Source organism: Oncorhynchus nerka, linkage group LG20 (assembly GCF_034236695.1).
Source record: "Oncorhynchus nerka isolate Pitt River linkage group LG20, Oner_Uvic_2.0, whole genome shotgun sequence".
Classification (NCBI taxonomy): Eukaryota; Metazoa; Chordata; class Actinopteri; order Salmoniformes; family Salmonidae; genus Oncorhynchus; species Oncorhynchus nerka.
In genome coordinates, this window is record NC_088415.1 from 14,058,542 (window position 1) to 14,086,369 (window position 27,828).

The window sequence follows — 27,828 nt, forward strand, 5'->3', positions numbered from 1 at the left end:
ATGAGTGAGTATGATACTGTTCGTATAATTGTGTAATATGATTGTGGACTGTTTAATGAAGAAAAATACAATTCCCTTTTGATTTGAACTAAATCAGAGGACCGCCCCTGAGTCCAGTTAGGGTCAGACATCCTGGGACAGACCCTTTTCTGCCATTCCGAATAAAACCCAACTTTGAGAAATTATCAGCAGACCGAGCTTACCTCAATTACGAGATGGCTAAAGGTTGCAGAGCATTGCTGAATCTTTTAACCATACCACGTGGTTAAACTCTTAGACTATTGATACCGACAGAATAATAACAAGTCTTTGATACTAATTACTAGTCTGCAGCTAGGAATTCGGTATCATTCAATGCGAACAACGACATCATCCATTCTATAACGAATGTCACTTTGAACTATCCCCTCTAACCAAGACAGAGAGAGAGAGAGGGAGAGAGACGGACAATTCTACGAAAGACACAAACTTTTCACCAGCGACCAAGACGACACACTGAGCGTAAATATTTGTATTGATTGCAATTGTTCCCGAATGAGTGAGCGTTCATGTGTAAAGGATTAGCATTTTAATTGTTGTAATTATCACCCTGTAGTGACTTATTAGTCGACCCCCACTTCCCCTTTTTGTCTAACAAGCCGCCATGCCGGTTTAGCCCACTAGGGCACATTTTCCTATCATTACATTTACCTTGTTTGTTTGTTTGTTTATGCATTTCTGTGAATGACTTAGTAATAAATAAATGATTTAAGACAATTGATGTATGGATGACTCATAGTGAAGACTGGGTTCGTGCAGATAACCAACAATTTACGACGTTTGGAATGAGACTAACGTGAGGTACAGTAAATAATTCATAAATTCGAAGACTAATTGATCAGATACTTTGTAATCTGAATATTTTTCCTTGGTGCCCTTACTTCCTAGTTAATTAGTTACGTGATTAATCAGTTGATCGTGCAGTAACTAATTACAGAGAATCTTAAAGATAGTAAAGACACGACACTAGTGTAGTGTATGATGATACAAGTTAGACAGAGAAGTGATAGCATTGCTATGTTGAATGCTAGAGGAATCCAACTCATTGGATTTGAAATCAAATATATGTCATATAAACCAGAAAACTAACTGAAGATGTTACATTCATCAGTTTTTTTTTATAAACAGTTTACTTGTAATAATTCAAAACTCATCTTGATAAAAAAAATGTTTTCCTTTTTATGATTTCATCTGTGATGTCATGTATATTTTTGCCTAGTTGAGCTAGTTATTGTTGTATTATAATTGTTATTGTTTACTGTAGGTCAGGATGTTGATCCAGCATTAGAGTATAGTGCTGACTCATCAACAGACGGTTGACGTGTTCGAATTCTGCCCTCTCCTTTCATCCACCACTCTCTTTTGTCCTCTGGTTTTTTCATTTGAGGAGTCGCCTGAAGCATGAGAGGAATGCAAGATGGAGGCATACAGCATTGGTGAGGCAGAGGGCTCGTAGTGAGGACGACTGGCTTGGTACTATTCTGAACTTTGTGCGGTAATCTTTCTGGCGCCCAGAGCTGCTGAGGCCTCACCTAAGTGGTGTTACACAGAGTGGAAGAGGAGAAGTTCAGTGGCTATATGAGTCAGGATGGTTCCCAGACTCTTACAACATCATCTACCATCCTCTGTCCAGATCCCTTCTCTCAAGCCATGAACTGACCCTCTCTATCTTCGGAGGATGCCGCTTTCAAAGGCTGGGCCTCTATTGGTTGACCTGTCATGATATATTGGTTGTTTGTTTTTTGCTCTTGAAACGCTTTAAGATTCTATGAAAAGCGCTATAGAAATGTAATGAATTAATATTAATTATTATTCTCATTAACCAGGAAAGAAATATTCAAATTACTATAGCTCTTAGCTTTTCTGTCTGTTTAGTAGTCTAGATTTCTATCATGTGGTCTTTGTCTATTCACTGCCCAAGGACTGAGTCAAAACACATTCACTGATGCTGTACTGTAATTCTGTAGTGGTGCCACAGCATTTTGTGAACTTTCTATTGCAGTCACTCTGTGTTACTGTACTTATTCAGCATATTATGCTTGGGACTATGTCTTGACCCACAGCATTTAGTGGTAACCTTACTCATTAGTGAAGGACAAAGTGCTAAAAAATAGGCTAATACAATTCAATATGTTCAAGGAGACAAAATTGCTGAACTGGTTTGAAATACAGTCTGCTTCTGATGGATAAAGGGACTGTTAGGGTACAGAGAGGCTCATTTCACATCATTTTTATGGGACCATTTGATATTTTAAATAGCCGCCCACCATTATATCTAGGTCAGAGTACGTTCTGTGTCATTTTAGAGGAATAGGTTTTTAATGTTAGCAGTTGGCACCAGTCACTTACTAATGTACTGTAGCTTTGGTACAGACCCTCACTCTGCTTGTCAGTTGTGAAACCTATGTAGTTTGCACCTTATTTTATGGTTCACATATTACCAGGTATGTACTGACAAGTAAGTCTTGGTAAAACTGTAATTCCACTGTAATGAAGTATGAGTTACTTGTTTGTTTCTACCCTTATGAATGTACCAGCAATATGTTGTCATTATTATGTTTGGAATCTGTAGATAAGTCTCTGGACTGTAGATAAGTCTCTGGACTGTAGATACGTCTCTGGACTGTAGATACGTCTCTGTGTAGATACGTCTCTGGACTGTAGATACGTCTCTGGACTGTAGATACGTCTCTGGACTGTATATACGTCTCTGGACTGTAGATAAGTCTCTGGACTGTAGATACGTCTCTGGACTGTAGATAAGTCTCTGGACTGTAGATAAGTCTCTGGACTGTAGATACTTCTATGGACTGTAGATATGTCTCTGGACTGTAGGACTGTAGATAAGTCTCTGGACTGTAGATAAGTCTCTGGACTGTAGATAAGTCTCTGGACTGTAGATACGTCTCTGTATGGAGGATGGACTTTTGGATGAGATGACCCCAAAGGTTTTTAATCTTTTAGTCTTGGCCGAGCGCCAACCATCAGCTTGTCTTCCCTCACATCTCACACACTTCTTATGCACTTTGATAAAAATAATGCCTTTAATAGGTTGCACCTCACATGTCAATAGTCATTTAGTTTGATAGTCATCTTGGTTAGGATACGTTTTGAAAAGCCACCTCATCGAATAAAGGTGACTTTTCTCTCTTTGATCAGTAGAGTAATTAAGAGTTAATGAGTGTTGATGACAAGCCAAAGTGTCATTACCAAGAGGTCAGAGGGTGTGTAGCAATAAACATTGAACAGCAGCAGAGCCCAGACAAGGCCATCAGTTTGGTGAAATGAAACATTTGGCAGCTCTGTGATCCATGACAAGGATCAGCTATCTCACCATCTGCATCAGTCGTCTCCCAACCTGCCCGCAGACGGCTAGGGAGTCTGCCTCATTTTCTTTGCCTAATCAACACCTCTGTAATAAAGACTCTCCACCGCCCACCTCTATATAGATCAGATAGTCGTCCATCATTCCCTCTCAACTTCCAGCCAAGTGTTATCAAAGAACATTTTCTGGGAGTGTTCTGAGGTTTGGTTAATCAGTACATTGTGTGAAAGTCCTGCTGTGCCTCTGCTTGCATTCCTCTTTAATTAATACCTAACCTGGTACCCTGGAGGACCCGCTCTCCCCAGAGGGATGATGACACCAGCGACGGAAGTTCCTTCAGGAAGTGCTTTTGGAATATTTTGAGGGATATAGTACTGTGTATTAAATCCCTCACAGGTTGCATCTGATGCTATCACAACCAAAAACAGGAAGGATGATTGTGGTTGGATTTCTAAATTAAGAGGCTGCATTTTGATATTCAGAGATGTTTATTCATTTGTTGTAAAGTTTTGGTGTCAAGAATATCCCCCAACTGGGGCATTATTGGTTTCTGTCATTTCAGACAGAAGAAACATACATGGTGCTGAAAATGATCATATGCTGTTTGGTTGAGTGTAGTTCCAGTGTTAGCATACTAGTTTGACTGTCACTCCACACACCTTTCAGCATTGTGCATCATTTAAGATCAACCTTTTGAGGTGTACTTCAAACTGCAATACACTTCAGAGAAACAAACAGCATCAATGTGATTTCAAAGAAAGGAAGAACAAAACCTTGTACAGAACAAAATAGGATTTTATTAACTCCTAATATTAGTTCTAGAGCTGTTTTTAGAAAACAAGAATAATATCTATAACATTTACACAAACAAATTGAAGTGTGTAGATAAAAAATAGTTTGTCTCTCTTTCTTCCAGTAAATATAATATATTTGGATATTTCCAAAAAAATAAAAGCAAACCCTCCCCTCCTGTAAATAAACCCCCAGAGACAATCACTCCCATGGGGAAGGGAAAAGGCTACACGCATCGGAAACCAAACGCGACAGAAACAAACAAGAGCCAATACCTCAAAGACATGGGTACTTATTTCAGCAAGAGATACCACAATTTTCACAAACATATATACAGTATTTTAGGTTTCCCTAAACATTCTTGAATAAAAAACTGTACACAATGACAAAGCTATCACACAATAGTACATGTCAAGGTTGTAGATCCCATAATGTTTCAGAAACGTTCAAAAAGAGACAACAAAATGCAGCTCAAATCTCTGGTCAGAGTTGAGAGCCACAGAACGTTTGAAAACACAACTGCATTTTTCGTACAGCCTAAAAACACAAATGTACTGTATGTAGCATTTAAGTTACAATGAGATGATAGACAATGTGGGTCTGTCTGTGTGGCATTCAGACAATAGCGCTCATGAGCAGAGTAAAATATCCCTCCTTTGAAAAAAGACAATCAATACATCTTTTGCTGGTGAAAGAAGTGGTGAACTCAAATACTGAAGTTTATCGAACTTCTAAGCAACTCAAGATGCTCATAATTTCCCCCACTTCTGGTAGGTGAAAATATGTTCCAATAAATGGCTTTTCTTCACAATATCCATCTCACCCGTTTCAAAAAATCCCTCACTTGCATAAATGGATACCTAACACCCAAATGTTCCTCATCTCCATTTGTCTGAAAACTTAACTTTAAGGCTTTGGCTAATTCATTTGCATGGTAGTCAAAAAAGAATGATCAAATTCATACATGCTGTATATTATTAACAGTCTGAAGAGGGTTCAGAATGGCCTGGTGCGTTTATATCCATTTTACATTTGATGGATATCATAGTTTATTAGTTCAGCTAAACTTGCTTCGCATTAATAACTGATTTCTGAACAGTTTTCAGGAGAGTTGAGACAGCAAAATGCTAAAATATGTAGACTATGGAACTGGGACAAAGAGGGCCAGTATGTTAAAGACAAGCACATGATGAACAACCTCCTCCTCACTGGGCAAAAACTGGTTGAATCAACATTGTTTCCACGTCATTGTGAGGACGTCGAAACAACGTGAAAAACTGATTGGATTTGCAAAAGGTCAAAGGGCATTTAATTTTTATTTTAACCAACTTTTAACCAACATCCAATGACATGGTGATTTTTTGTTGTTGTTGAATTCACATTAGTTGACAAATCAACCAAATGTAAATCGAAACTAGACTTTGAACTGACGTCTGTGCCCAGTGGGTCATGTGCCATCTGAAAATTGGGATGAAGAAAGGATCAAGTGAGTATTTTCATGTTATCCATATCTGAAAAGAGCTTAAACATGGATGCCGTAAGAACATATTTACAGCACATTACAAGGCTTATGTCCATATATGCAGTAGAATAAACTCTAGCACACAACAGTCAGATCCTCTTATCATAGAAGACGTAGCAGAGCGCTGTATCTACGTGATAAAACTGCAATAACACATTTACAAAAGCAATACATTTCTGTATAGACAATTATTCATATGCAGACAAACATACTGTATTCTTAGGTATATCATTTAGGCTTGTATTTCCAAGAATAGTTTTCATTTGTGACCAAAACGGACAACTTTTTTTTAATCAAAAGGCTTTTGCCCCAACACTGAGCAAACAGTAGCAGTCTCTCTCTTCTGTAAAATGCTGCCATTTATCCCTCACTAACCTATGACATCACTATCCCATCACTGTTGCTCCATCTGATTTAAACCGTCAGCCCACGGGTCTGGGGAAATCCCCCAGCTGTCAAACTGAGAAATAGGCCAGGTATTTGAGCAATCCATCAACATTCATGTCATAAAAGTGACTGGTCAATAGTAAACACATTTCATTCAATTGCCTACACAACACAAACATGCTAGGCTAGAGCAGGATGTATCACCAGTACTGTAGCAATACACAGGCAGAAGTATCAACAAGGTACTGGAGTTACACCACGGACACATAATATTACACACAAACTATCAAAACTATAGTTTTTGAATTAGAAGGGGCAAGTACATTTTAAGTCCCAGGTAATACAATCGAATAATATTAGCACACGACTGTTAAAAGACAGCAATATCATGAACAGAACACAGCCTGAGATGCATAAAGCTACAGACTGGGGCGTAAGGATGTTAAAATATACAGAGGCATTTATAATCTTCTTGTTTCCATGATGTTTACAATTTTGTTGTTAAATACACTCTGCACAAAAAGACAGTCTAGCCAACAAGGCATTGCTAAGCGCATTGTCATAGAATAGATTGCATGTATATTTAGAACTGTTGTTTCTAACCGTTCAGTTGCAATAGTGTGATCAGCGTTAGAAATGACTTTTAGACCCATGTCATGATGAATAATAACAAGGCATATTCTTGTGGTAAGTGTACCACCATGACATCGGCGTTAGTGACTGATCACGTGTATGAATGACTGATCACGTGTATGAATGACTGATCACGTGTATGAATGACTGATCACGTGTATGAGTGACTGATCACGTGTATGAATGACTGATCACGTGTATGAATGACTGATCACGTGTATGAGTGACTGATCACGTGTATGAGTGACTGATCACGTGTATGAATGACTGATCACGTGTATGAATGACTGATCACGTGTATGAATGACTGATCACGTGTTTGAATGACTGATCACGTGTATGAATGACTGATCACGTGTATGAATGACTGATCACGTGTATGAATGACTGATCACGTGTTTGAATGACTGATCACGTGTTTGAATGACTGATCACGTGTATGAATGACTGATCACGTGTTTGAATGACTGATCACGTGTATGAATGCCAAACAGTGAAGGGTAACTGATTTGACGAGAGTGGCACACACCGTTCCAATACTAGCTAATTGTTTTGCCAATTGTGACTAGGAATGAAGTAGAAAAAAGTCAGTCCCTCAAAGAGGGTTTTGACATTGTGATGTTAAGTTCAAGGTAAAGTGCTATGCATGAAATCACTGGCCAACAGTCTTTACTTGACTAGAAGTAGGGTAAGAGAGTGAAGCAGGTACTTAGAATAGCCAAACATCCACTAGGATTATTTTTAAGTGCTTTTGAGTGGGCAGATGTGACATTTCTAAAGGTTGCTTAGTAATCGAATGAAGCCTATTTCCTCGGATCTGCTGGGCACCTGTAACTAAAACCAGAGGTTAGACAGGCTCACAGAGAAACAAACAGTCACAGAGCAGTGATTGAAGAGACACACATTACATTCTGGGGAGAGGGTTCAACCAAAACACTAACTGGTTAACAGTTGGGTTCAATTCCTTATTCTTGAGGCACTCCTATTTTTTTTTAAATATTATTTTTAGATACACATTACAATTATGATTTAAAATATCCCAATCTAACATTACAAATGAAATACCAAATGCAACTAGGTGTGTTTTGATTGAATCACCTCATTAAATACAATTTCAGATATTGTCCGTAGACATAACACTAAAAAATACATTAAAAAAAAAAGCCTCATTTGTCCTGAATAAGCCCCCGATTAGACAATAATTACAAGCTCTCAAACTACAAAAGATGATTAAATGAATTCAGATATTATTAATGAATTCAGATATACATTATAGATTCCAGTACAGTAACAGACCAAAAGAGCCCTGCCAATACCAAGTTACTGTAGTCCACTGACTCTAGAAGGCTAACACTACTTCATTAGATGGTACAGTAAGTATATTTGGAAAGGCTATTTGGTGTGAAGCTGGACTGTTGTTAAGGATACTAATGCATCTCCTTTAACTAGGAGCAAGCTGAGCTAACAATGTCATGAGTCAGAACATTATAAAATGCACTCTTTAAGAGTAACATATGTACTCTTTTAATGTACAAAAATAATTGTTGGACACCAATTGCTAATCAACCAACAAAGCTTTTTAAGCTTTTTGCTATAAGCATTGTCTGAATAAATTAAAATGAATTGTGTCAACATTTCCAATTGTTTGCTAATGTAAAAATGGCCAGAAGGACAAATATCTCTATAAATCAACCAAGTTATTTTCAGTAAAAACTAAATTAAATCCAAGCTGATCAAAAGCTTAACCATTTTATTTTCAATGATAACCTGATCTATTGTAAGTTATACTTGGTCTTTAACCATGTCGCATAATGATTATATACAATTATGCTAGCAAACCTAGTCTTTTCTAAATCCATTTTGAAAATAAACTGGGTATTCTGTGTGTGATTTTGGTAGCATTATAAGGTGTTATAGCCCTTGCATGAATCAAGGCTACCACTGCATCTCTAAAATTACATAGGATTTAATCAATGCAGCTGGTCTTTGGTGAAGTTTCACATGATACTCCAGAACCAATGTTCCATCTTGGCATCAAAATAATTAACTAGTAATTAAACCTAAAAGAAAACCTGGAATGGACAGTGAACATGACCGACTATCAAATTCACATAACAATAGAACGTGATCACACCTGATTCTCCATCAAAATAAACAGTACATTTGAATGTATTCATCTGAATCGTTAAAACACATCCACTAGTTCTCTGGTTTTCATGTTAAAAATAAAAAAAAGATAGACTTTTCCAGAATAAAAGTTCCAATCCAGCCATGAGATTATCAATGGTAAGCGCCATTTCTTCACCATGATTATAAAATGTTCACATGACTTGGCTTCTTTAAAATAAAAATAAAAACAGCATCAAGCATCAACATGCCTTCCAAGTTCATCTCAAAGTAAAACACTCGGTATGGTACCACTACAGGTACTCATCTCTTCTTCATGTAACTGGTCATTTGAAAAGTACTAGAGAATAAGAAACCAATTACATGTAAAGCAATGGGCAAGCACTACCATAATGCTTTCATGGACAAAGTTGAATCTATAAAGTCAAGTGCCCTGTCATGGGGGAAATTATAAAACAGGAAAATATATTTAAATATATATATATAATATCAATTTAAATTTGAGCCAAAAATATGAATCGACAAAGAAAGAGAGACGCACCAAAAATTCCTTATCTGGCAACAAAAAAAGGAAAAAAAAGTAGCCCCTCTAAATTTCAAAGTTGCCAACACCACCTCTTGGCCTTGATCCAGAACCTCTGGGCTAGCCCGTCATGAGGTTCTTTGAATGCAGATTCCAACTGCTAAAAAAATCATTCATTCAACAGCACTCCGGACACCAGATCTCCACTCATGAGTGCACTCTGGCTTGGAGTACTTGATTTGGTCATGGAGTGTACCTTCTGTCCCATAGGCTGACCTGGGAAATCAATGTCCACAGGACTGTGGAAGGACTCCAGGACTCTCCTCATGGTTTCTGTGGGCCTGGCGACAGCACTACAGGAGTAGACAGGCCGTCCACACTCAAGGCAGGGATATGGATATGATTGCTTCCATTGGAGGGGAACTAAAACAATAAAGTACAGCTGATTAGTAACATCTAGAGTAGTTACATCCTGTTGCCCATTTGTTATGTGTTAAAAGGCTCAACTATGTAATAAATGAGAAGTCGTGGTCCAGCACTGGGACGGTGTAAGATGTTGTAGTATGATTGTTAACCAGTAGAGGGAGGTTAAAGTATTTTCTATTAACGCAGTAATCATAATGTACCTAAACCTACATACAGTACAGTACCAGTCAAAAATGTGGACACACCTACTCATTCAAGGGTTTTTCTTTGTTTTTACTATTTTCTACATTGTAGAATAATAGTGAAGACCTTAAAACTATGAAATAACACATGGAATCATGTAGTAACCAAAATAAGTGTTAAATCAAAAGAGTGTGCAAAGCTGTCATCAAGGCAAAGGGTGGCTACTTTGAAGAATCTCAAATCTCAAATCTAATTTGATTTTGATTTGTTTAACACTTTATTTGGCTACTACATGATTCCATATGTGTTATTTTACAGTTTTGATGTCATCACTATTATGCTACAATGTAGAAAATAGTAAAAGTAAAGAAAAACTCTTGAATGAGTAGGTGTGTCCAAACTTTAGACCGGTGCTGTACATACGCAAGTAGTTGCTGAGCAATTAGTGATTTGTGGTCAGTTTTCGATTTCGACAATTTTCTTTAGACATTAAAGGTGCACTATGCAGAAATTGCTCCACCATTTCCTGGTTGCTAAAATGTTAATAGTTTGCTTAATTTCAGTTTGTGACAAAACAAGCTCTTGTAGATAATCATTGTACCTAAGTGTACATAACTCTAAACCGCTGTGAAATATCTTTTCCATAACCCAAAATATTGTATTTCCAGCTGGTGTACAAAACCGAAGGTAAAAGGCGCAAAAACAAAACTCAAGAACGGGAAGCATTGAAATAATGCACAGATCTACCGCTTCTTAGACTTGCTTTCAATGAGAATGACTGATCTATAACTCACATTTCTATGGGAATTTGGTCAGCTCGCCCCAAAAATGTCATATTGCAGCTTTAAATGCACTATGAATTATATTGAATGCTGTAACACCACAGAATAAAACAATTAATACAAGTACCATGATGATAGTGACTGCCCATTACCTGCTATTCACTTATTAACCATCATTTATTCACATTACTTTAATAAAATATTTGTTTTATTTTACAACTTTTTTATTTAATTCCGAGTCATCATCTCATATCTATAGAGCTGCAGCCTATTCTGTCTGACAAAAAAATCACAATTTGAATAGTTCTTCAAAGTAAATAAGGTATACTTTTATGACTGCTGAATACCAACTATCAACAGTTTAGATCAGGGGTCTCCAACAGATATAGGTGAGCTACTGGTAGCTCGGGATCTGAGTGGCTCCCCTATGAGTGGCTCGCCAATCAATTCTGAAAGTACATGCATTTCTTCATTTGTTCCATCACAAACTGTCAAAAACATAAATCTCCCGGCTACTATCCAATCAAAGCCACAATTACATTATCTCACCCCTGGTTAGCCACTGCAAAAGTAACAACCGCTGCCAATACATTTCCAGCACATTTGTCTATGTCTGTCTAGCCATTGATTGATGCTAATGATAATCGCCATGTGGGTAGACAAAGAATTTCCCAAAAACCTTCTCAATTAAATGTTCACTGCAAATAATTAGGCCTAGCTGACAGAACTATATCATGATGATCTGTATCAATTGGGTGGCCATTGTTTTACAAACTGTGCCATGACGTGTGCTGCAGCAGCAGGCCTAACAGCAGAAACATCGCTAGACTGACACATTCCTCTCTTGCTAGATGCGCAATTAAAGGGGAATTCCGCTAATTGTAATATTGAGAGTGAAAAACATTTAAAAAAATACAAAATAAGTCCAGGATTTTTTTTTACAGAGAAAACAGAATTCAAGAAAATACTGTACAAAAGACAATTTTATTGGGGCCTGTCATGGCAAATCCTGTTTATTAACCATTATTTTACCAGGTATATTGACAGAAAACATGTCTTGCACACCAAGGACATTGGGAAATGTTGCAGGGTAGAGGAGAGGAGAATAATGTATCTATTTGAAAGCTATATAAAAAAATATATAAAAAAATAAAAAAAGTAGCTTGTGCTAGAAAAGATCGGAGGCCCTGGACTTAGATCATGTATTTTCAGGCTCGCGAAGCACTGTTTTCTATCCCTCTCGAACACAAGCTCTCTTCTCTCAGTCAGTCTCCCTGTCTGCTCCACACAGACCGGACAAGTATGCGGGCGCGCAATGGATTATGGTCATTGTAGTTAATTAGCATGTTTTCTGCGCTAAACTATGTAGAATATAGGCCTTTTGGAAACTAAAACTCCCTACTACATCGCACAGTTCAGGCTAGATCTGATTTATCTCTACAGAAAATGCACATCGAGCTCACAGAAGAAAAAACAAAAAACAAAATGGAATTCAAATAATTTAACAGACGTGTCAATTAGTTGAAACTGAAAATGAACGACATATCGCTCAGCACTAGTAAATTGTGACCAACATTATATGGCATTAGGTAAATCTAAAAATATTTATAATCCAACCCATCTCTCTATACTTCTGTTAGTGATGTAGATGAGATCAGGATGGCCAGATGGCCTGCCCTCTGCCAGGCAGCAGCAGGGACAGGACAGAAGGACATACCTGAAAGGAGAGCTTGGCCGGGCTCCGGGGAGCAATGGGACTGAGTGTGCTCCAGAAGTGGATGGTGGAGGGGAGAGGACTTGGTGTCAGTAATACCGGAGTCTAAGGGACAGAGCACAAAAATATAGAAAATGTATGATTATTAGCCAGTTTAATACAGAAACTATTTTAATCAATGCATTCATATCATATCAAACTAAATACATTATTGTCTTGATAAATCATGTATAATAATAATTTGGTGAGGGTAGAAAGGCGTTTGGAAAGTTGAAAACACACTAATACACCGACATTTGTTAAATGAGGCCCCAGGAAGTGTGACAGTTTAATTGATTTTTATGTGGCACTGACCAGGCCAGAGATGTCACTTACCAGAGAATGGGAGGTGAACACTGTAGGAGTCAGAGTGTTGGTGGCACTTCCAGGGGCCAGAAGGCTGTTGACGGCAGCATTGACCTGATCCAGTGACAGACCAGGGGGTAGGAGGGTTGAGGAAGAGGGCAGTTCTAGGACTTTGGGCTTCTTGGCTTTCGGGGGTTGTACTTCCTGGGGCGACCAGGCTGGATGAGTAGCCGCTTGAAGAGCAACTGCTGGAGTCATGGAATTTTCTGAGGGGGAGGAAGGACCAAGAATGAGGGAACAGTAGGCATACCTGTCTTTACAGGAATAAAAACCCAGTAATGAGAACAGTGTCATGTTTAAGTGAGAAGCCAGTGTTAGGAAGATATATTGGCACGGGTGCAACTTCTGGAATAGACACCGGCTGGAATGCGGTTTTAACCAATCAGCACTGCAGATTAGACCCATCTGTTGTATAATACCACACATCTAAAGTATACAGTATAGCTACAAATATGTGGACATCATATTGTGTGAGGTATGTATGACTTGCCTGGTAAATGGGCCTCATCTTTGCCTTGTTCCTCCCCTTCCCCAACAGGCTGGCCCACTGGTTCCACGCAGGGAGGGAGGACATCAATGGAGAGGGGGGTTTCAGGTTCCCTTGGTCCTGATGCAGATTCAGGAACCTAGAAGAGGAGAAAGGTCCAAATAAAACCATGGAACAATGGAACATGTAATTTGCTCGTGTGTTCTCTTCTCATTCACCTCTACAACATGTTTCTCCCCCAAGGTCATGATCTTCACCAGTTCCTCTTCAGACGTGAGGTTTTGCTCTTTGGAATGCACCAAATGTGAGGGCTTGATGACCACAAAGACAGGGTGGCCCTGAGGCTGGTTCACCACACACTCCCCCGGGGCCCCAGGTGCAGCAACAGGGGTCAGGGTCAGAGGAGTGAGGGAGCCAGGGTCCGACACACTGGTCAGATAGATCTGAGGAGGGTCGCATAGGTTCTGGGTCTTCTGTGGCTGAGACTTCTGGACGTTCAAAACAGCATTTAAAGAGAAACATTAGATTTGCACACCATAGCATCCAGAATCAGAATCCGTGAGCAACATTTGAGTCAACAGGGTACTATGGTTCAAACAGGGCATTTGGGTGCACTTTGTATAAAATAGTTTTAAGCACAAATGTTAACATATGGATCAACAGAATCTTTGACAAAAGGAGGACATTTTGTGACTTGTGAGTGTCTTACCGAGCTGCCTGTGGTTGACACTGACAAGGTCTGGGGGCTGAGGGCAGGCGTGACACAGGGCGAGGGATGAGTCAGTGTGACCTGCAGGCTACTCTCTACGCTGCCACAGCCCTGCATGGAGGAGCTCTGGCCATCCAGACACACCTGACAGACAGGTAACACTTGTAGTAGTCTGAACCGTTCAATAGTCACTTCAATCACACATTTGACATTTCATCAACACCAATAACGGAAAAAAAAGGATATTTAGTAGTAATGACCATGGTTAAAATGGAGAGGTCCTCGTCATGGGCCCTCACCTCCCGCAGTGTCCGATCAGCGCTGTGGGGTCTGGGGGAAGAGTCCTGATTCAGCAGCTCAGTCTTTATAGGCTGTGGAGAGGTCCTGCAGGGGGCTTGGAGAGACTGGATGGTGAAGGTGGAGTAGAGCCCTGACTTCATGTAGTCGTTGCGAGAGCTGCGCTGGACAGAGACTGGAGAGGACCGCTGCATCTGCAGGTTCTTGGAGGGGCAGTTAGAAGACCCCCCTCCTGGGGACTTGGTCTGGCCCGCTGCATCAAGATTCTCCTGTTGCTGAGAATCCTCACCGCCTCTGACACAGTCCACTGACGAAGGGTCAGGGTGGGCTACAAACTTGTAGACAAACTTCTGCCCACTCACCTTCTTGATGATATTCTATAAAGGATTACACTGAATTAACAGACAATTGCAATAAACCATACTGAAAAAACAAAAACAATTACCTCAACAAAATATCTAGTTGAAAGAAGTAGGCTTACACCTACTGGGCTGCTACCAGTATACTGCTACACATAAATGATCTGGAACAGCCTTTTGTGCTTTGAGTTGTGAATTTACACCTGAACACAATGCTGAGCTCATTGTTTGTGGACAGAAAATCAACAAATATGATTAATGTTATAGCTTCACTCAGTGCATCAAACATCTCATAAATACTTTAAAAAGTCTCATACCAAACAATAAGCAGCAAGGATACCTTATCATAGTAGTATCGCAGCGCCCTGCTTAGTTTATCGTAGTTCATGTTGGTCTTGTTCTTGCGGAGCCCCCAGAGGCGTGCCACCTCCTCTGCGTCCAGCAGCTTGAACTCCCCGTCCCCAGAGGTCCAGGAGATGAGATGCCTATGGCTGTCGTCCTCGAGGAGATGCAGCAGGAACTGCCACAACGTGATGGACGGGTCCATGGCTGCAGGGGGGAACAAATCAGAAACATGAGTGAGACTGCCTTGCAGCAACAATCCATAACAGACAACATCTGAATGAGCTCTCACAGCCTCATTTAGATACAGCAGCTAGTCTAGCTACTGAGTTAAGATTAGGGCCACCTCATTTGTGCCATGGCTAGCTACTGAATTTAGGTTGGGGCCTCCTCATTTGTGCCATGGCTAGCTACTGAATTTAGGTTGGGGTCTACTCATTCGTGCCATGGCTACCTACTGAATTTAGGTTGGGGCCACCTCATTTGTGCCATGGCTAGCTACTGAATTTAGGTTGGGGCCACCTCATTTGTGCCATGGCTAGCTACTGAATTTAGGTTGGGGCCTACTCATTTGTGCCATGGCTAGCTACTGAATTTAGGTTGGGGCCTACTCATTTGTGCCATGGCTAGCTACTGAATTTAGGTTGGGGCCTACTCATTTGTGCCATGGCTAGCTACTGAATTTAGGTTGGGGCCTACTAATTTGTGCCATGGCTAGCTACTGAATTTAGGTTGGGGCCTACTCATTTGTGCCATGGCTAGCTACTGAATTTAGGTTGGGGCCACCTCATTTGTGCCATGGCTAGCTACTGAATTTAGGTTGGGGCCTACTCATTCGTGCCATGGCTAGCTACTGAATTTAGGTTGGGGCCTACTCATTCGTGCCATGGCTACCTACTGAATTTAGGTTGGGGCCACCTCATTTGTGCCATGGCTAGCTACTGAATTTAGGTTGGGGCCTACTCATTTGTGCCATGGCTAGCTACTGAATTTAGGTTGGGGCCTACTCATTTGTGCCATGGCTAGCTACTGAATTTAGGTTGGGGCCTACTCATTTGTGCCATGGCTAGCTACTGAATTTAGGTTGGGGCCTACTAATTTGTGCCATGGCTAGCTACTGAATTTAGGTTGGGGCCTACTCATTTGTGCCATGGCTAGCTACTGAATTTAGGTTGGGGCCACCTCATTTGTGCCATGGCTAGCTACTGAATTTAGGTTGGGGCCTACTCATTCGTGCCATGGCTAGCTACTGAATTTAGGTTGGGGCCACCTCATTTGTGCCATGGCTAGCTACTGCATTTAGGTTGGGGCCTACTCATTTGTGCCATGGCTAGCTACTGAATTTAGGTTGGGGCCACCTCATTTGTGCCATGGCTAGCTACTGAATTTAGGTTGGGGCCTACTCATTTGTGCCATGGCTAGCTACTGAATTTAGGTTGGAGCCTACTCATTTGTGCCATGGCTAGCTACTGAATTTAGGTTGGGGCCTACTCATTTGTGCCATGGCTAGCTACTGAATTTAGGTTGGGGCCTACTCATTTGTGCCATGGCTAGCTACTGAATTTAGGTTGGGGCCTACTCATTTGTGCCAGTGTTTGGGAAACATTGCAAGAAAAGGAAAATATTTTGTCACACTGATTTGTTATTTTTCAGATCTGTGACTAGGGTTGCACATTTTGGGGAATATTCAGGTGGAAACCTTCCATGGGAATGAACGGGAATATATGGGAATTAACAAAAATATATGCAAATGAATATTAATACCATTTAAAATGTAGATATTTTTTACATTGGACATATTTACCATATCACATGGAGACGGAAACATAAACCTTTTACCTTATAAGTCGACATAATTGCAATTTTTAAATCCTTCCAATAGAAATAAAAAAAACAATTTAGTTATGAATTCAACTTTATTAAATGAGTTGAATCTTCACATTGGACGATTTAACTGAACAACAAAAAAAAGGGAATATTGAATGATCCCCAATGATCCATCGCATCTCCCAAAAAGGTTTTCAACATACATCTGTAAAATGATAGTCTAGAAACTAAAACTTTGATTGTCTTCCTCTCAAGCTTCCATGTCTTCTCCTTGGACCTCCTCAATGTCCACCTCTTGAACGTCAGACTCTGGGGCCTCATCTTCCCTGTCACTTTTCAACTTTGTTGAGGATGGCTCGTTGTCAGGCTCAAAAAGCCTCAAATTTGCCCGGATGGCCACCAATTTTTCACCCCTTGTATTGGTCAGCCTGTTGCGTGCTTTGGTGTGTTCCCAAACAAGGACCAGTTGCGCTCTGAGGCGGCTGATGTTGGTGGGATTTGAAGGATGATGGAGGCAACAGGGGGAAGATCCACAAAGTCCCTTCCACAAGGTATGCTGATGAGATACAGTGGGGCAAAAAAGTATTTAGTCAGCCACCAATTGTGCAAGTTCTCCCGCTTAAAAACATGAGAGAGGCCTGTAATTTTCATCATAGGTACACTTCAACTATGACAGACAAAATGAGAGAAAAAAATCCAGAAAATCACATTGTAGGATTTTTTATTAATTAATGTGCAAATGATGGTGGAAAATAAGTATTTGGTCAATAACAAAAGTTTATCTCAATACTTTGTTATATACCCTTTGCTGACAATGACAGAGATCAAACATTTTCTGTAAGTCTTCACAAGGTTTTCACACACTGTTGCTGGTATTTTGGCCCATTCCTCCATGCAGATCTCCTCTAGAGCAGTGATGTTTTGGGGCTGCTGCTGGGCAACACGGACTTTCAACTCCCTCCAAAGATTTTCTATGGGACTGTTGCTGGTATTTTGGCCCATTCCTCCATGCAGATCTCCATTAGATCAGTGATGTTTTGGGGCTGCTGCTGGGCAACACAGACTTTCAACTCCCTCCAAAGATGTTCTATGGGGTTGAGATCTGGAGACTGGCTAGGCCACTCCACTGCCTTTGCTGATGGAAGGAGGTTTTCACTCAAAATCTCACGATACATGGCCCCGTTCATTCTTTCCTTTACACAGATCAGTCGTCCTGGTCCCTTTGCAGAAAAACAGCCCCAAAGCATGATGTTTCCAACCCCATGCTTCACAGTAGGTATGGTGTTCTTTGGATGCAACTCAGCATTCTTTGTCCTCCAAACACGACGAGTTGAGTTTTTACCAAAAAGTTATATTTTGGTTTCATCTGACCATATGACATTCTCCCAATCTTCTTGTGGATCAATCAAATGCTCTCTAGCAAACTTCAGACGGGCCTGGACATGTACTGGCTTAAGCAGGGGGACACGTCTGGCACTGCAGGATTTAAGTTCCTGGCGGCGTAGTGTGTTACTGATGGTAGGCTTTGTTACTTTGGTCCCAGCTCTCTGCAGGTAATTCACTAGGTCCCGCCGTGTGGTTCTGGGATTTTTGCTCACCGTTCTTGTGATCATTTTGACCCCACGGGGTGAGATCTTGCGTGGAGTCCCAGATCGAGGGAGATTATCAGTGGTCTTGTATGTCTTCCATTTCCTAATAATTGCTCCCACAGTTGATTTCTTCAAACCAAGCTAATTACCTATTGCAGATTCAGTCTTCCCAGCCTGGTGCAGGTCTACAATTTTGTTTCTGGTGTCCTTTGACAGCTCTTTGGTCTTGGCCATAGTGGAGTTTGGAGTGTGACTGTTTGAGTTGTGGACAGGTGTCTTTTATACTGATAACAAGTTCAAACAGGTGCCGTTAATACAGGTAACGAGTGGAGGACAGAGGAGCCTCTTAAAGAAGAAGATACAGGTCTGTGAGAGCCAGAAATCTTGCTTGTTTGTAGGTGACCAAATACTTATTTTCCACCATAATTTGCAAATAAATTCCTAAAAAATCCTATAATGTGATTTTCTGGATTTTTCTCTCTCATTTTGTCTGTCATAGTTGAATTGTACCTATGATGAAAATTACAGGCCTCTCTCATCTTTTTAAGTGGGAGAACATGCACAATTGGTGGCTGACTAAATACTTTTTTGCCCCACTGTATGTTGGCATCTCCATCCCAAAGCCCTTGCTTGGAAGCATACTTCGCCAGACTGCCCTCATCCAGGCCACGGTGGCGAGAAACAGTAGTGATGACACCATAGGCCTTGTTGATCTCTGCACCAGACAGGATGCTCTTGCCAGCATACTTGGGGTCCAATATGTACACTGCGGCGTGTATGGGCTTCAGGCAAAGTCATCACGCTTTGTAATGTATTTCAGAACTGCAGTTTCCTCTGCTTGGAGCAACAGTGAAGTGGGCAGGGCAGTACGGATTTCTTCTCTGCAAGCAGAGTCTGAACATCAGACATGATGGCATTGTCTCTCTCAAGCCGTGCAATGGCTGCTGCTACAGGTTTCAGTTGTTTCAGGCTGGCTTACCACTCTCTCCCAAAATACATCATCCAGGATGATCCTGTTGATGGGGCTGTCCAAATCGGCAGATTGTGATATGGACATTTCTTGGAGAGACTCCTTCCCCTCCAGAAGACTGTCAAACATGATGACAACACCACCCCAACAGGTGTTGCTGGGCAGCTTCAATGTGGTGCTCTTATTCTTCTCACTTTGCTTGGTGAGGTAGATTGCTGCTACAACTCGATGACCCTTCACATACCTAACCATTTCCTTGGCTCTCTTGTAGAGTGTATCCATTGTTTTCAGTGTCATGATGTCCTCGTGGAGCAGATTCAATGCATAAGCAGCACAGCCAATGGGTGTGATGTGAGGGCAGGACTCCTCCACCTTAGACCAAGCAGCCTTCATGTTCGCAGCATTGTCTGTCACCATTGCAAATACCTTCTGTGGTCCAAGGTCATTGATGACTGCCTTCAGCTCATCTGCAATGTAGAGACCGGTGTGTCTGTTGTCCCTTGTGTATGTGCTCTGGTAGAATACTGGTTGGAGGGGTGTATGCTGGGCAAAGAACATTCAGAAATCTCTTCCAATACACATTGGCTGTGAGCATCAGAGGTGAACCAGTTGCATACACAGCTTGAGCAAGACATTCATCAGCATCTCTGACTACGTTCCTCCATTGAGTCAAAAAAACTTCTGATTCAAGGAGGACCATGAACTGTTGCCATCGATAAGGTGTCGGATTCATCATTTTCACCTCGAATAGAAGTAGAGGGACTTTTGTCAGAGGTTGCTTGATGCGAGTGCTGAGGGAACTTTATGCACATGGCCAGATGATTCTGCACCTTTGTTGCATTCTTTACATATGATTTGACACAGTATTTGCCAATCCTTCTACATCAGCTGCAGTGAAATGTCTTCACACATCAGATAGTGCCCGTGGCATTTTCCTGTAAAAATTAGAAAAATAAATAGTAAAAAAAAAAGTTAAATACAATTCCATGTACAGATAAAACGTTGAGCAGTTAAATTAAACAAATCATTTTGCAAGATAAATGTTTTAAAATGAAACGTGTGGAAACAGGTGAATTAACACTCCTCAGTTAGCAGGCTCAAGCAAGCTAAAACCCAGATGGTAGCAAAAACTAACTAGCAGAAATTAGTTAGAAATTACTTAAACAAACTTTGCTCTAGGCTACTATTTACTTTAATTATGTATGTCATATAAAACATATTCACTCCAACCAGTATTGTAATCAAAACTTACCAGAAAGCATGTAGTCCTTGGCTCAGACAGTGTAGTAGTATGGGCTCAAAAGCATCTCATTAGTGTACAAGATCTTGATAATCAGCTGTACATGTGATGGAAGAATGCACTGTGCATGCAGAGGGTTGCAATTCCATTGAATTGGGGATAGTTTAACCAAAATATGCCACAAGACCTAGAATTGCCTTACGTGTATCACACAAAAAAGGTTCACTGTTATAAGCTAACTAAAGCAAAATTCCCCAAATTCCCAGGCTTAAACTTCCCATGGAAAATATCCGGAAGAATTCCAGAAATACCCCCGGAAAGTTTCCAACCCTATCTGTGATCATGGTGTACAAAACAGATTATTTTAATTATTGGGTTTAATGTTGCCTACCCATTCCCCTTATTAGGGTTTAACAACATTCAGCATTTTAAGTTCAATCCCTTCTAACATAAAAGAGCATCTTTATTTGGCCTTGCTCATTTCATTACAGTGAAGAGAGTAGTAGTGTAGTATTTCAATACAGTTGTTTCTGGGTAGTGTAGTATTTCAATACAGTTGTTTCTGGGTAGTGTAGTATTTCAATACAGTTGTTTCTGAGTAGTGTAGTATTTCAATACAGTTGTTTCTGGGTAGTGTAGTATTTCCATACAGTGGGTAGTGTAGTATTTCCATACAGTTGTTTCTGAGTAGTGTAGTATTTCAATACAGTTGTTTCTGGGTAGTGTAGTATTTCAATACAGTTGTGTCTGAGTAGTGTAGTATTTCAATACAGTTGTTTCTGGGTAGTGTAGTATTTCAATACAGTTGTTTCTTTTCAATACAGTTGTTTCTGAGTAGTGTAGTATTTCAATACAGTTGTTTCTGGGTAGTGTAGTATTTCCATAAAGTGGGTAGTGTTGTATTTCCATACACTGAGTAGTGTAGTATTTCAATACAGTTGTTTCTGAGTAGTGTAGTATTTCCATACAGTTGTTTCTGAGTAGTGTAGTATTTTCATACAGTGGGTAGTGTAGTATTTCAATACACTGGGTAGTGTAGTATTTCAATACACTGGGTAGTGTAGTATTTCAATACAGTTGTTTCTGAGTAGTGTAGTATTTCCATACAGTTGTTTCTGGGTAGTGTAGTATTTCAATACAGTTGTTTCTGAGTAGTGTAGTATTTCCATACAGTTGTTTCTGAGTAGTGTAGTATTTCAATACACTGGGTAGTGTAGTATTTCAATACACTGGGTAGTGTAGCGTTTCAATACACTGGGTAGTGTAGTATTTCAATACACTGGGTAGTGTAGTATTTCAATACACTGAGTAGTGTAGTATTTCAATAGACTGGTGTTCAACCTTCCCAAGTTCTCTCACGTCACCCCGCTCCTCCGCTCTCTCCACTGGCTTCCAGTTGAAGCTCGCATCCGCTACAAGACCATGGTGCTTGCCTACGGAGCTGTGAGGGGAACGGCACCTCAGTACCTCCAGGCTCTGATCAGGCCCTACACCCAAACAAGGGCACTGCGTTCATCCACCTCTGGCCTGCTCGCCTCCCTACCACTGAGGAAGTACAGTTCCCGCTCAGCCCAGTCAAAACTGTTCGCTGCTCTGGCCCCCCAATGGTGGAACAAACTCCCTCACGACGGCAGGACAGCGGAGTCAATCACCACCTTCCGGAGACACCTGAAACCCCACCTCTTTAAGGAATACCTAGGATAGGATAAAGTAATCCTTCTCACCCCCCTTAAAAGACTTAGATGGATGCACTATTGTAAAGTGGCTGTTCCACTGGATGTCATAAGGTGAAAGCACCAATTTGTAAGTCGCTCTGGATAAGAGCGTCTGCTAAATGACTTAAATGTAAATGTAAATGTAGTGTAGTATTTCAATACAGTTGTTTCTGAGTAGTGTAGTATTTCAATACAGTTGTTTCTGAGTAGTGTTGTATTTCCATACACTGGGTAGTGTAGTATTTCCATGCAGTGGGTAGTGTAGTATTTCCATGCAGTGGGTAGTGTAGTATTTCCATACAGTGGGTAGTGTAGTATTTCCATACAGTTGGTAGTGTAGTATGTCAATACAGTGGATAGTGTAGCATTTCAATCCCCACGGTAGTGTAGTGTTTCAATACACTCGGTAGTGTAGTATTGTAGTATTTCAATACACTGGGTAGTGTAGCGTTTCAATACACTCGGTAGTGTAGTATTTCAATACACTGGGTAGTGTAGTAGTGTAGGATTTCAATACACTGGGTAGTGTAGCGTTTCAATACACTGGGTAGTGTAGCGTTTCAATACACTGGGTAGTGTAGCGTTTCAATACACTGGGTAGTGTAGCGTTTCAATACACTGGGTAGTGTAGCGTTTCAATACACTGGGTAGTGTAGCGTTTCAATACACTGGGTAGTGTAGCGTTTCAATACACTGGGTAGTGTAGCGTTTCAATACACTGGGTAGTGTAGTGTTTCAATACACTGGGTAGTGTAGTGTTTCAATACACTCGGTAGTGTAGCGTTTCAATACACTGGGTAGTGTAGCGTTTCAATACACTGGGTAGTGTAGTGTTTCAATACACTGGGTAGTGTAGTAGTGTAGCATTTCAATACACTGGGTAGTGTAGCGTTTCAATACACTGGGTAGTGTAGCATTTCAATACACTGAGTAGTGTAGCGTTTCAATACACTGGGTAGTGTAGTATTTCAATACACTCGGTAGTGTAGTATTTCAATACACTGAGTAGTGTAGCGTTTCAATACACTGGGTAGTGTAGTATTTCAATACACTGGGTAGTGTAGTATTTCAATACACTCGGTAGTGTAGTGTTTCAATACACTGGGTAGTGTAGTAGTGTAGCATTTCAATACACTGGGTAGTGTAGCGTTTCAATACACTGGGTAGTGTAGCGTTTCAATACACTGGGTAGTGTAGTATTTCAATACACTGGGTAGTGTAGTATTTCAATACACTGGGTAGTGTAGCATTTCAATACACTGGGTAGTGTAGTAGTGTAGCATTTCAATACACTGTGTAGTGTAGTGTTTCAATACACTGGGTAGTGTAGTAGTGTAGCATTTCAATACACTGGGTAGTGTAGTGTTTCAATACACTGGGTAGTGTAGTATTTCAATACACTGACTCTATAGTGTAGTATTTCAATAAAGTGGGTAGTGTAGTAGTGTAGTATTTCAATACACTGACTCTATGGTGTAGTATTTCAATAAAGTGAGTAGTGTAGTATTTCAATAAAGTGAGTAGTGTAGTATTTCAATACACTGGGTAGTGTAGTATTTCAATACACTGGGTAGTGTAGTATTTCAATACACTGAGTAGTGTAGTATTTCAATACACTGAGTAGTGTAGTATTTCAATACACTGAGTAGTGTAGTATTTCAATACACTGGGTAGTGTAGTATTTCAATACACTGAGTAGTGTAGTATTTCAATACACTGAGTAGTGTAGTATTTCAATACACTGAGTAGTGTAGTATTTCAATACACTGAGTAGTGTAGCGTTTCAATACACTGAGTAGTGTAGCGTTTCAATACACTGGGTAGTGTAGTATTTCAATACACTGGGTAGTGTAGTATTTCAATACACTGAGTAGTGTAGTATTTCAATACACTGAGTAGTGTAGTATTTCAATACACTGAGTAGTGTAGTATTTCAATACACTGAGTAGTGTAGCGTTTCAATACACTGAGTAGTGTAGTATTTCAATACACTGAGTAGTGTAGTATTTCAATACACTGAGTAGTGTAGTATTTCAATACACTGAGTAGTGTAGCGTTTCAATACACTGGGTAGTGTAGTATTTCAATACACTGACTCTATGGTGTAGTATTTCAATAAAGTGAGTAGTGTAGTATTTCAATAAAGTGAGTAGTGTAGTATTTCAATACACTGGGTAGTGTAGTATTTCAATACACTGAGTAGTGTAGTATTTCAATACACTGAGTAGTGTAGTATTTCAATACACTGGGTAGTGTAGTAGTTGACAGATAGTAGCCAGGTCTAATTCCAGAATAAAAGACAGTAAACGAAGAGCTACTAGCGAACAACAGGCCACAGAAAGAAAGGAAGTGCATTAGTAGTTAAGGAAGGACATGTTGGGCATGCAAATGAACCTTATTACCATTTTTTCCCCCAATTACATAACTCCTATCAAACACCTTGGAAACTATCACCATGGTAAAAAAGCCTTTCATTAATGGTAACTAGGGGAGGGAAACAACAAAGTCTAACACGAACATATGTGAGTGTAGCCAAGTTAGGCAAGTACTAAAGTGTAAGGATGCATCATTACTGTCAACATGATTTTGAATAACAAAGTTACAAGTCCTTTAGCTCATGTGAAGGAGGGAAGAACATAGGCCTAGCTTCAAAGTAACTGTTTCCCAGCTTCCTTAAGGCACACTCTGAACATGTCACTAGGTTTTTGGGTGAGTGCTGGGATAGAAGAATTGAGTAATGTGCACATTTTGTAATGTTCAGCTAAACAGTGTACAATGCATCATAAATTAAATGGCCGTATAAATATTAGCGGAACTGACAAAGAGTTGTTGTAAATCTGTTTTCACTGACAAACATTATTGTCTCAGAGGTAAACCTATGCATGGAGTGAGCCTCAGCTTCAATAGACAATTATTATTCACAGACAAAAAGGTCTGAGAGGATTTATACACCTAAATGAATGAACTGCATTGATCTCATCAAGACAAAGCAGCAGCATTGTACATAGAGATAAGACTAAAATCTATCAATCTGAATCTCCATTCATTCAAAACTGACAGAAGAACAATTACCAATGGCGATATTTTATAGGCTAACTATGATTTTTGGGGGCTTCATGCCACCCATTTGACCATCCTTCAGGGGGTCAATGCATCAAAGGGTGTCTCCATTTTGAAAAGTGGTATTAGCCATCTATCAAGGCTTTAGCTTCGCTACAAGCATGACACGAGTAATGCCATTGTAGTAAATGAATGTACTGAAAAACAATGGAATAAATCACAACACTTAGTACTGAGGTATAATTGTGTAGTCCAGTAAGATACTGGTTTGGATGGTAGATCTAATGGGAATAGGACCTTGAGTGTGAGAAGTCCTGGGAAGCTATGTGATGTTGCTTTTGTGGTTGTTAGCAGGTACAGACCTTCAATAAACTGGGATGGAGGAGGCAGCGGCAATAATTCTGTGAAGTGCACCACAGAGAAACAGTATGGGTGACCTTTGGGCTGTGAGGTAAGGCAAGAGGGGGAGCATGTTTCATGTACTATACACATACATTTTCTTGATCAAGTTCACCCCTTCATTTTTGGAGATGACTTATGATTAGTTTAGTACCGCATAATGACCTATATACAAATTAGCCTACCGTTTCAACTCACAACAGTTAGGCCAAGGCTATATAGAAATCAAGTGCAACTTGTATGCGAGAATACACCGTGAAATGCACCTTGGAATAATGCACCAATTCTTGCTTACATTATGGTCTACTCTTCATAGTAAACTAATCTTACATAATGTGTGGTTTAACATTCTTGTTCTTGGAATGGGGAGCAAACTGTATCTCTTGTGAGTAAATCATCTTTATACTAACGTTACAGCCTAACGTTACAGTAGTTAATGAAGATTGAATAATTGCTTTCAAAATCACCAATTGCTGAACCTACAAATTATTGTGACTATAATAAAATGCTTTAAAACACCTGTTGCGACATTACATTTAGCCAGAGGCTAGTTCAATATCCACATGGCTAGTAGCAATCTAGTCACTGGCAAAATCTTAGTCCGATTATGAATTGAAGGCCAAACCTTTCTATTTTTAGCTAGCACAAGATGAACATAAACAAATATACATGACAGTCGAGACCAACACGGAAATGTTTTCCCCGACTACATTCAATTTACATAAATTCAGGGTAAACACTTACCACTTATTAAGGGGTTAGACTCCATCTCGTCTTGAAATTCCTTTTTATTTTATCCGTCAATCAAATTACGTCCATTATGTCAGCGCACTGAACGAAGGTGTCAAAAGTCGATTTGCGACACGGTAGAGATGGATGCGATTTACAGATACAACACCGATTTGTTATTATGCAACAGTGATCCGATGGTAACACTTGCATCTCTCCCTCCATGCTACAGAAGCTGGTTATTGACAGTGGTGAGCTAGCTATCTAGAAGCTAACGGGTAGGAATGTTTGTTTGAGGGAAAGTCATGTTGATTTAATTATAGCAAATATGAGAATTAAATTCACAAAACATTGATTCGCTCCTTTTAGCTAGATAATCAAAACTTTCAAAATTACGTATGTTATTTTTTTTTTTAAACAAATGACAACAGATCATGTTGCTAGCAAGCTAACATAATCGCCAAGATTGCGTCGCTGCCCCTTATGAAACCCCCACCGTCTCTCATTTGTGCGTCAATTCGAACGACTCAACGCTCAATGTAGACTTGCTTCCGAGTTCAGTGGAGAGCGCCAAAAGTCCTCCATAATGTAAAAGGCGTTTGCGATTATAGTTCATGGTATAAAAACATTCAACAAGGTGTGTCTTTCTGACGCCCGAACGGCCTGACTTAATCCTTTGCTTTTCCCTCGTTGCTTCCTGTTTCCACAAATGCCTCGACTACTTTCGTGTTCCACCATCACTCATTGCTGCCTGTTGGCTTTTTTTCCTTGATCGGTTGCTGCCTGAAAGGCTTCAAACGTCACAAAATCGATGACGTTTCTTGCTCACCAAGGATTTAGACAAGGTGGTAAAGTGAGAATTTCAACTGTGTCCCCTTGCAGTTACATTTTTACCCATTATATTTGGAGCAGCATTCATTTAGTATCTGAATCTGTAGTAATCTTGAACAACCCACAGGTATACTTTCCCCCGCCATATTGTTTTATTTTTTTTCTTACATAGCATAACAAAACATGATGAATGCAATTAGGCATGGGCAGGCATATAACAAAGTACAGGCCTATTTGTGGTAGTATTCAGTGCCTGACTTAGACTGAAATATAGGTGCCGGTACTGTTTATATTTAGGTGCAGGAGCTCCACAATACTTTTGAGCTAATATTCTATAAGAGGAACAGGAGCACAAGCAGTAGAACATTTGAGGTGCTGGTACTCCGCTCCATTGAGCTCCTGCCCAAGTCAAGCAC

General features: G+C 40.1%; 1 protein-coding gene across 2 annotated transcripts; it reads right to left on the bottom strand.

Moving 5' to 3' along the window:
- Positions 1 to 3,833: 3,833 nt before the first annotated feature.
- On the bottom strand, positions 3,834 to 27,505 carry elk1 (ETS transcription factor ELK1). 2 transcript variants are annotated; one of them, XM_065005254.1, is made up of 9 exons: positions 26,597 to 27,505; positions 15,051 to 15,259; positions 14,354 to 14,728; positions 14,055 to 14,198; positions 13,564 to 13,833; positions 13,349 to 13,484; positions 12,829 to 13,064; positions 12,457 to 12,558; positions 3,834 to 9,771 (listed from the first exon to the last, which is right to left on the bottom strand). In XM_065005254.1, exons 1-9 carry the CDS (start codon positions 26,619 to 26,621, stop codon positions 9,673 to 9,675), a joined length of 1,596 nt encoding a protein of 531 aa, XP_064861326.1. In that variant the 5' UTR covers positions 26,622 to 27,505; the 3' UTR covers positions 3,834 to 9,672. The 2 variants fall into 2 exon arrangements, with proteins under 2 accessions (XP_064861326.1, XP_064861325.1); XM_065005253.1 differs by having other exon boundaries at positions 14,315 to 14,728; positions 26,597 to 27,504.
- Between the last annotated feature and the right edge of the window lie 323 nt (positions 27,506 to 27,828).

What these genes read in the sequence shown, in the direction of transcription:
- elk1 (XM_065005253.1), bottom strand. Translation starts at nt 26,621, where the DNA reads ATGGAGTCTAACCCCTTAATAAGTG. An exon ending in AGATGAGGCCCATTTACCAG is followed by an intron (nt 13,065 to 13,348) that starts GCAAGTCATACA and finishes CCTCCCCCTCAG; the next exon opens with AAAATTCCATGACTCCAGCA. An exon ending in TGTTCACCTCCCATTCTCTG is followed by an intron (nt 12,559 to 12,828) that starts GTAAGTGACATC and finishes TCTGTCCCTTAG; the next exon opens with ACTCCGGTATTACTGACACC.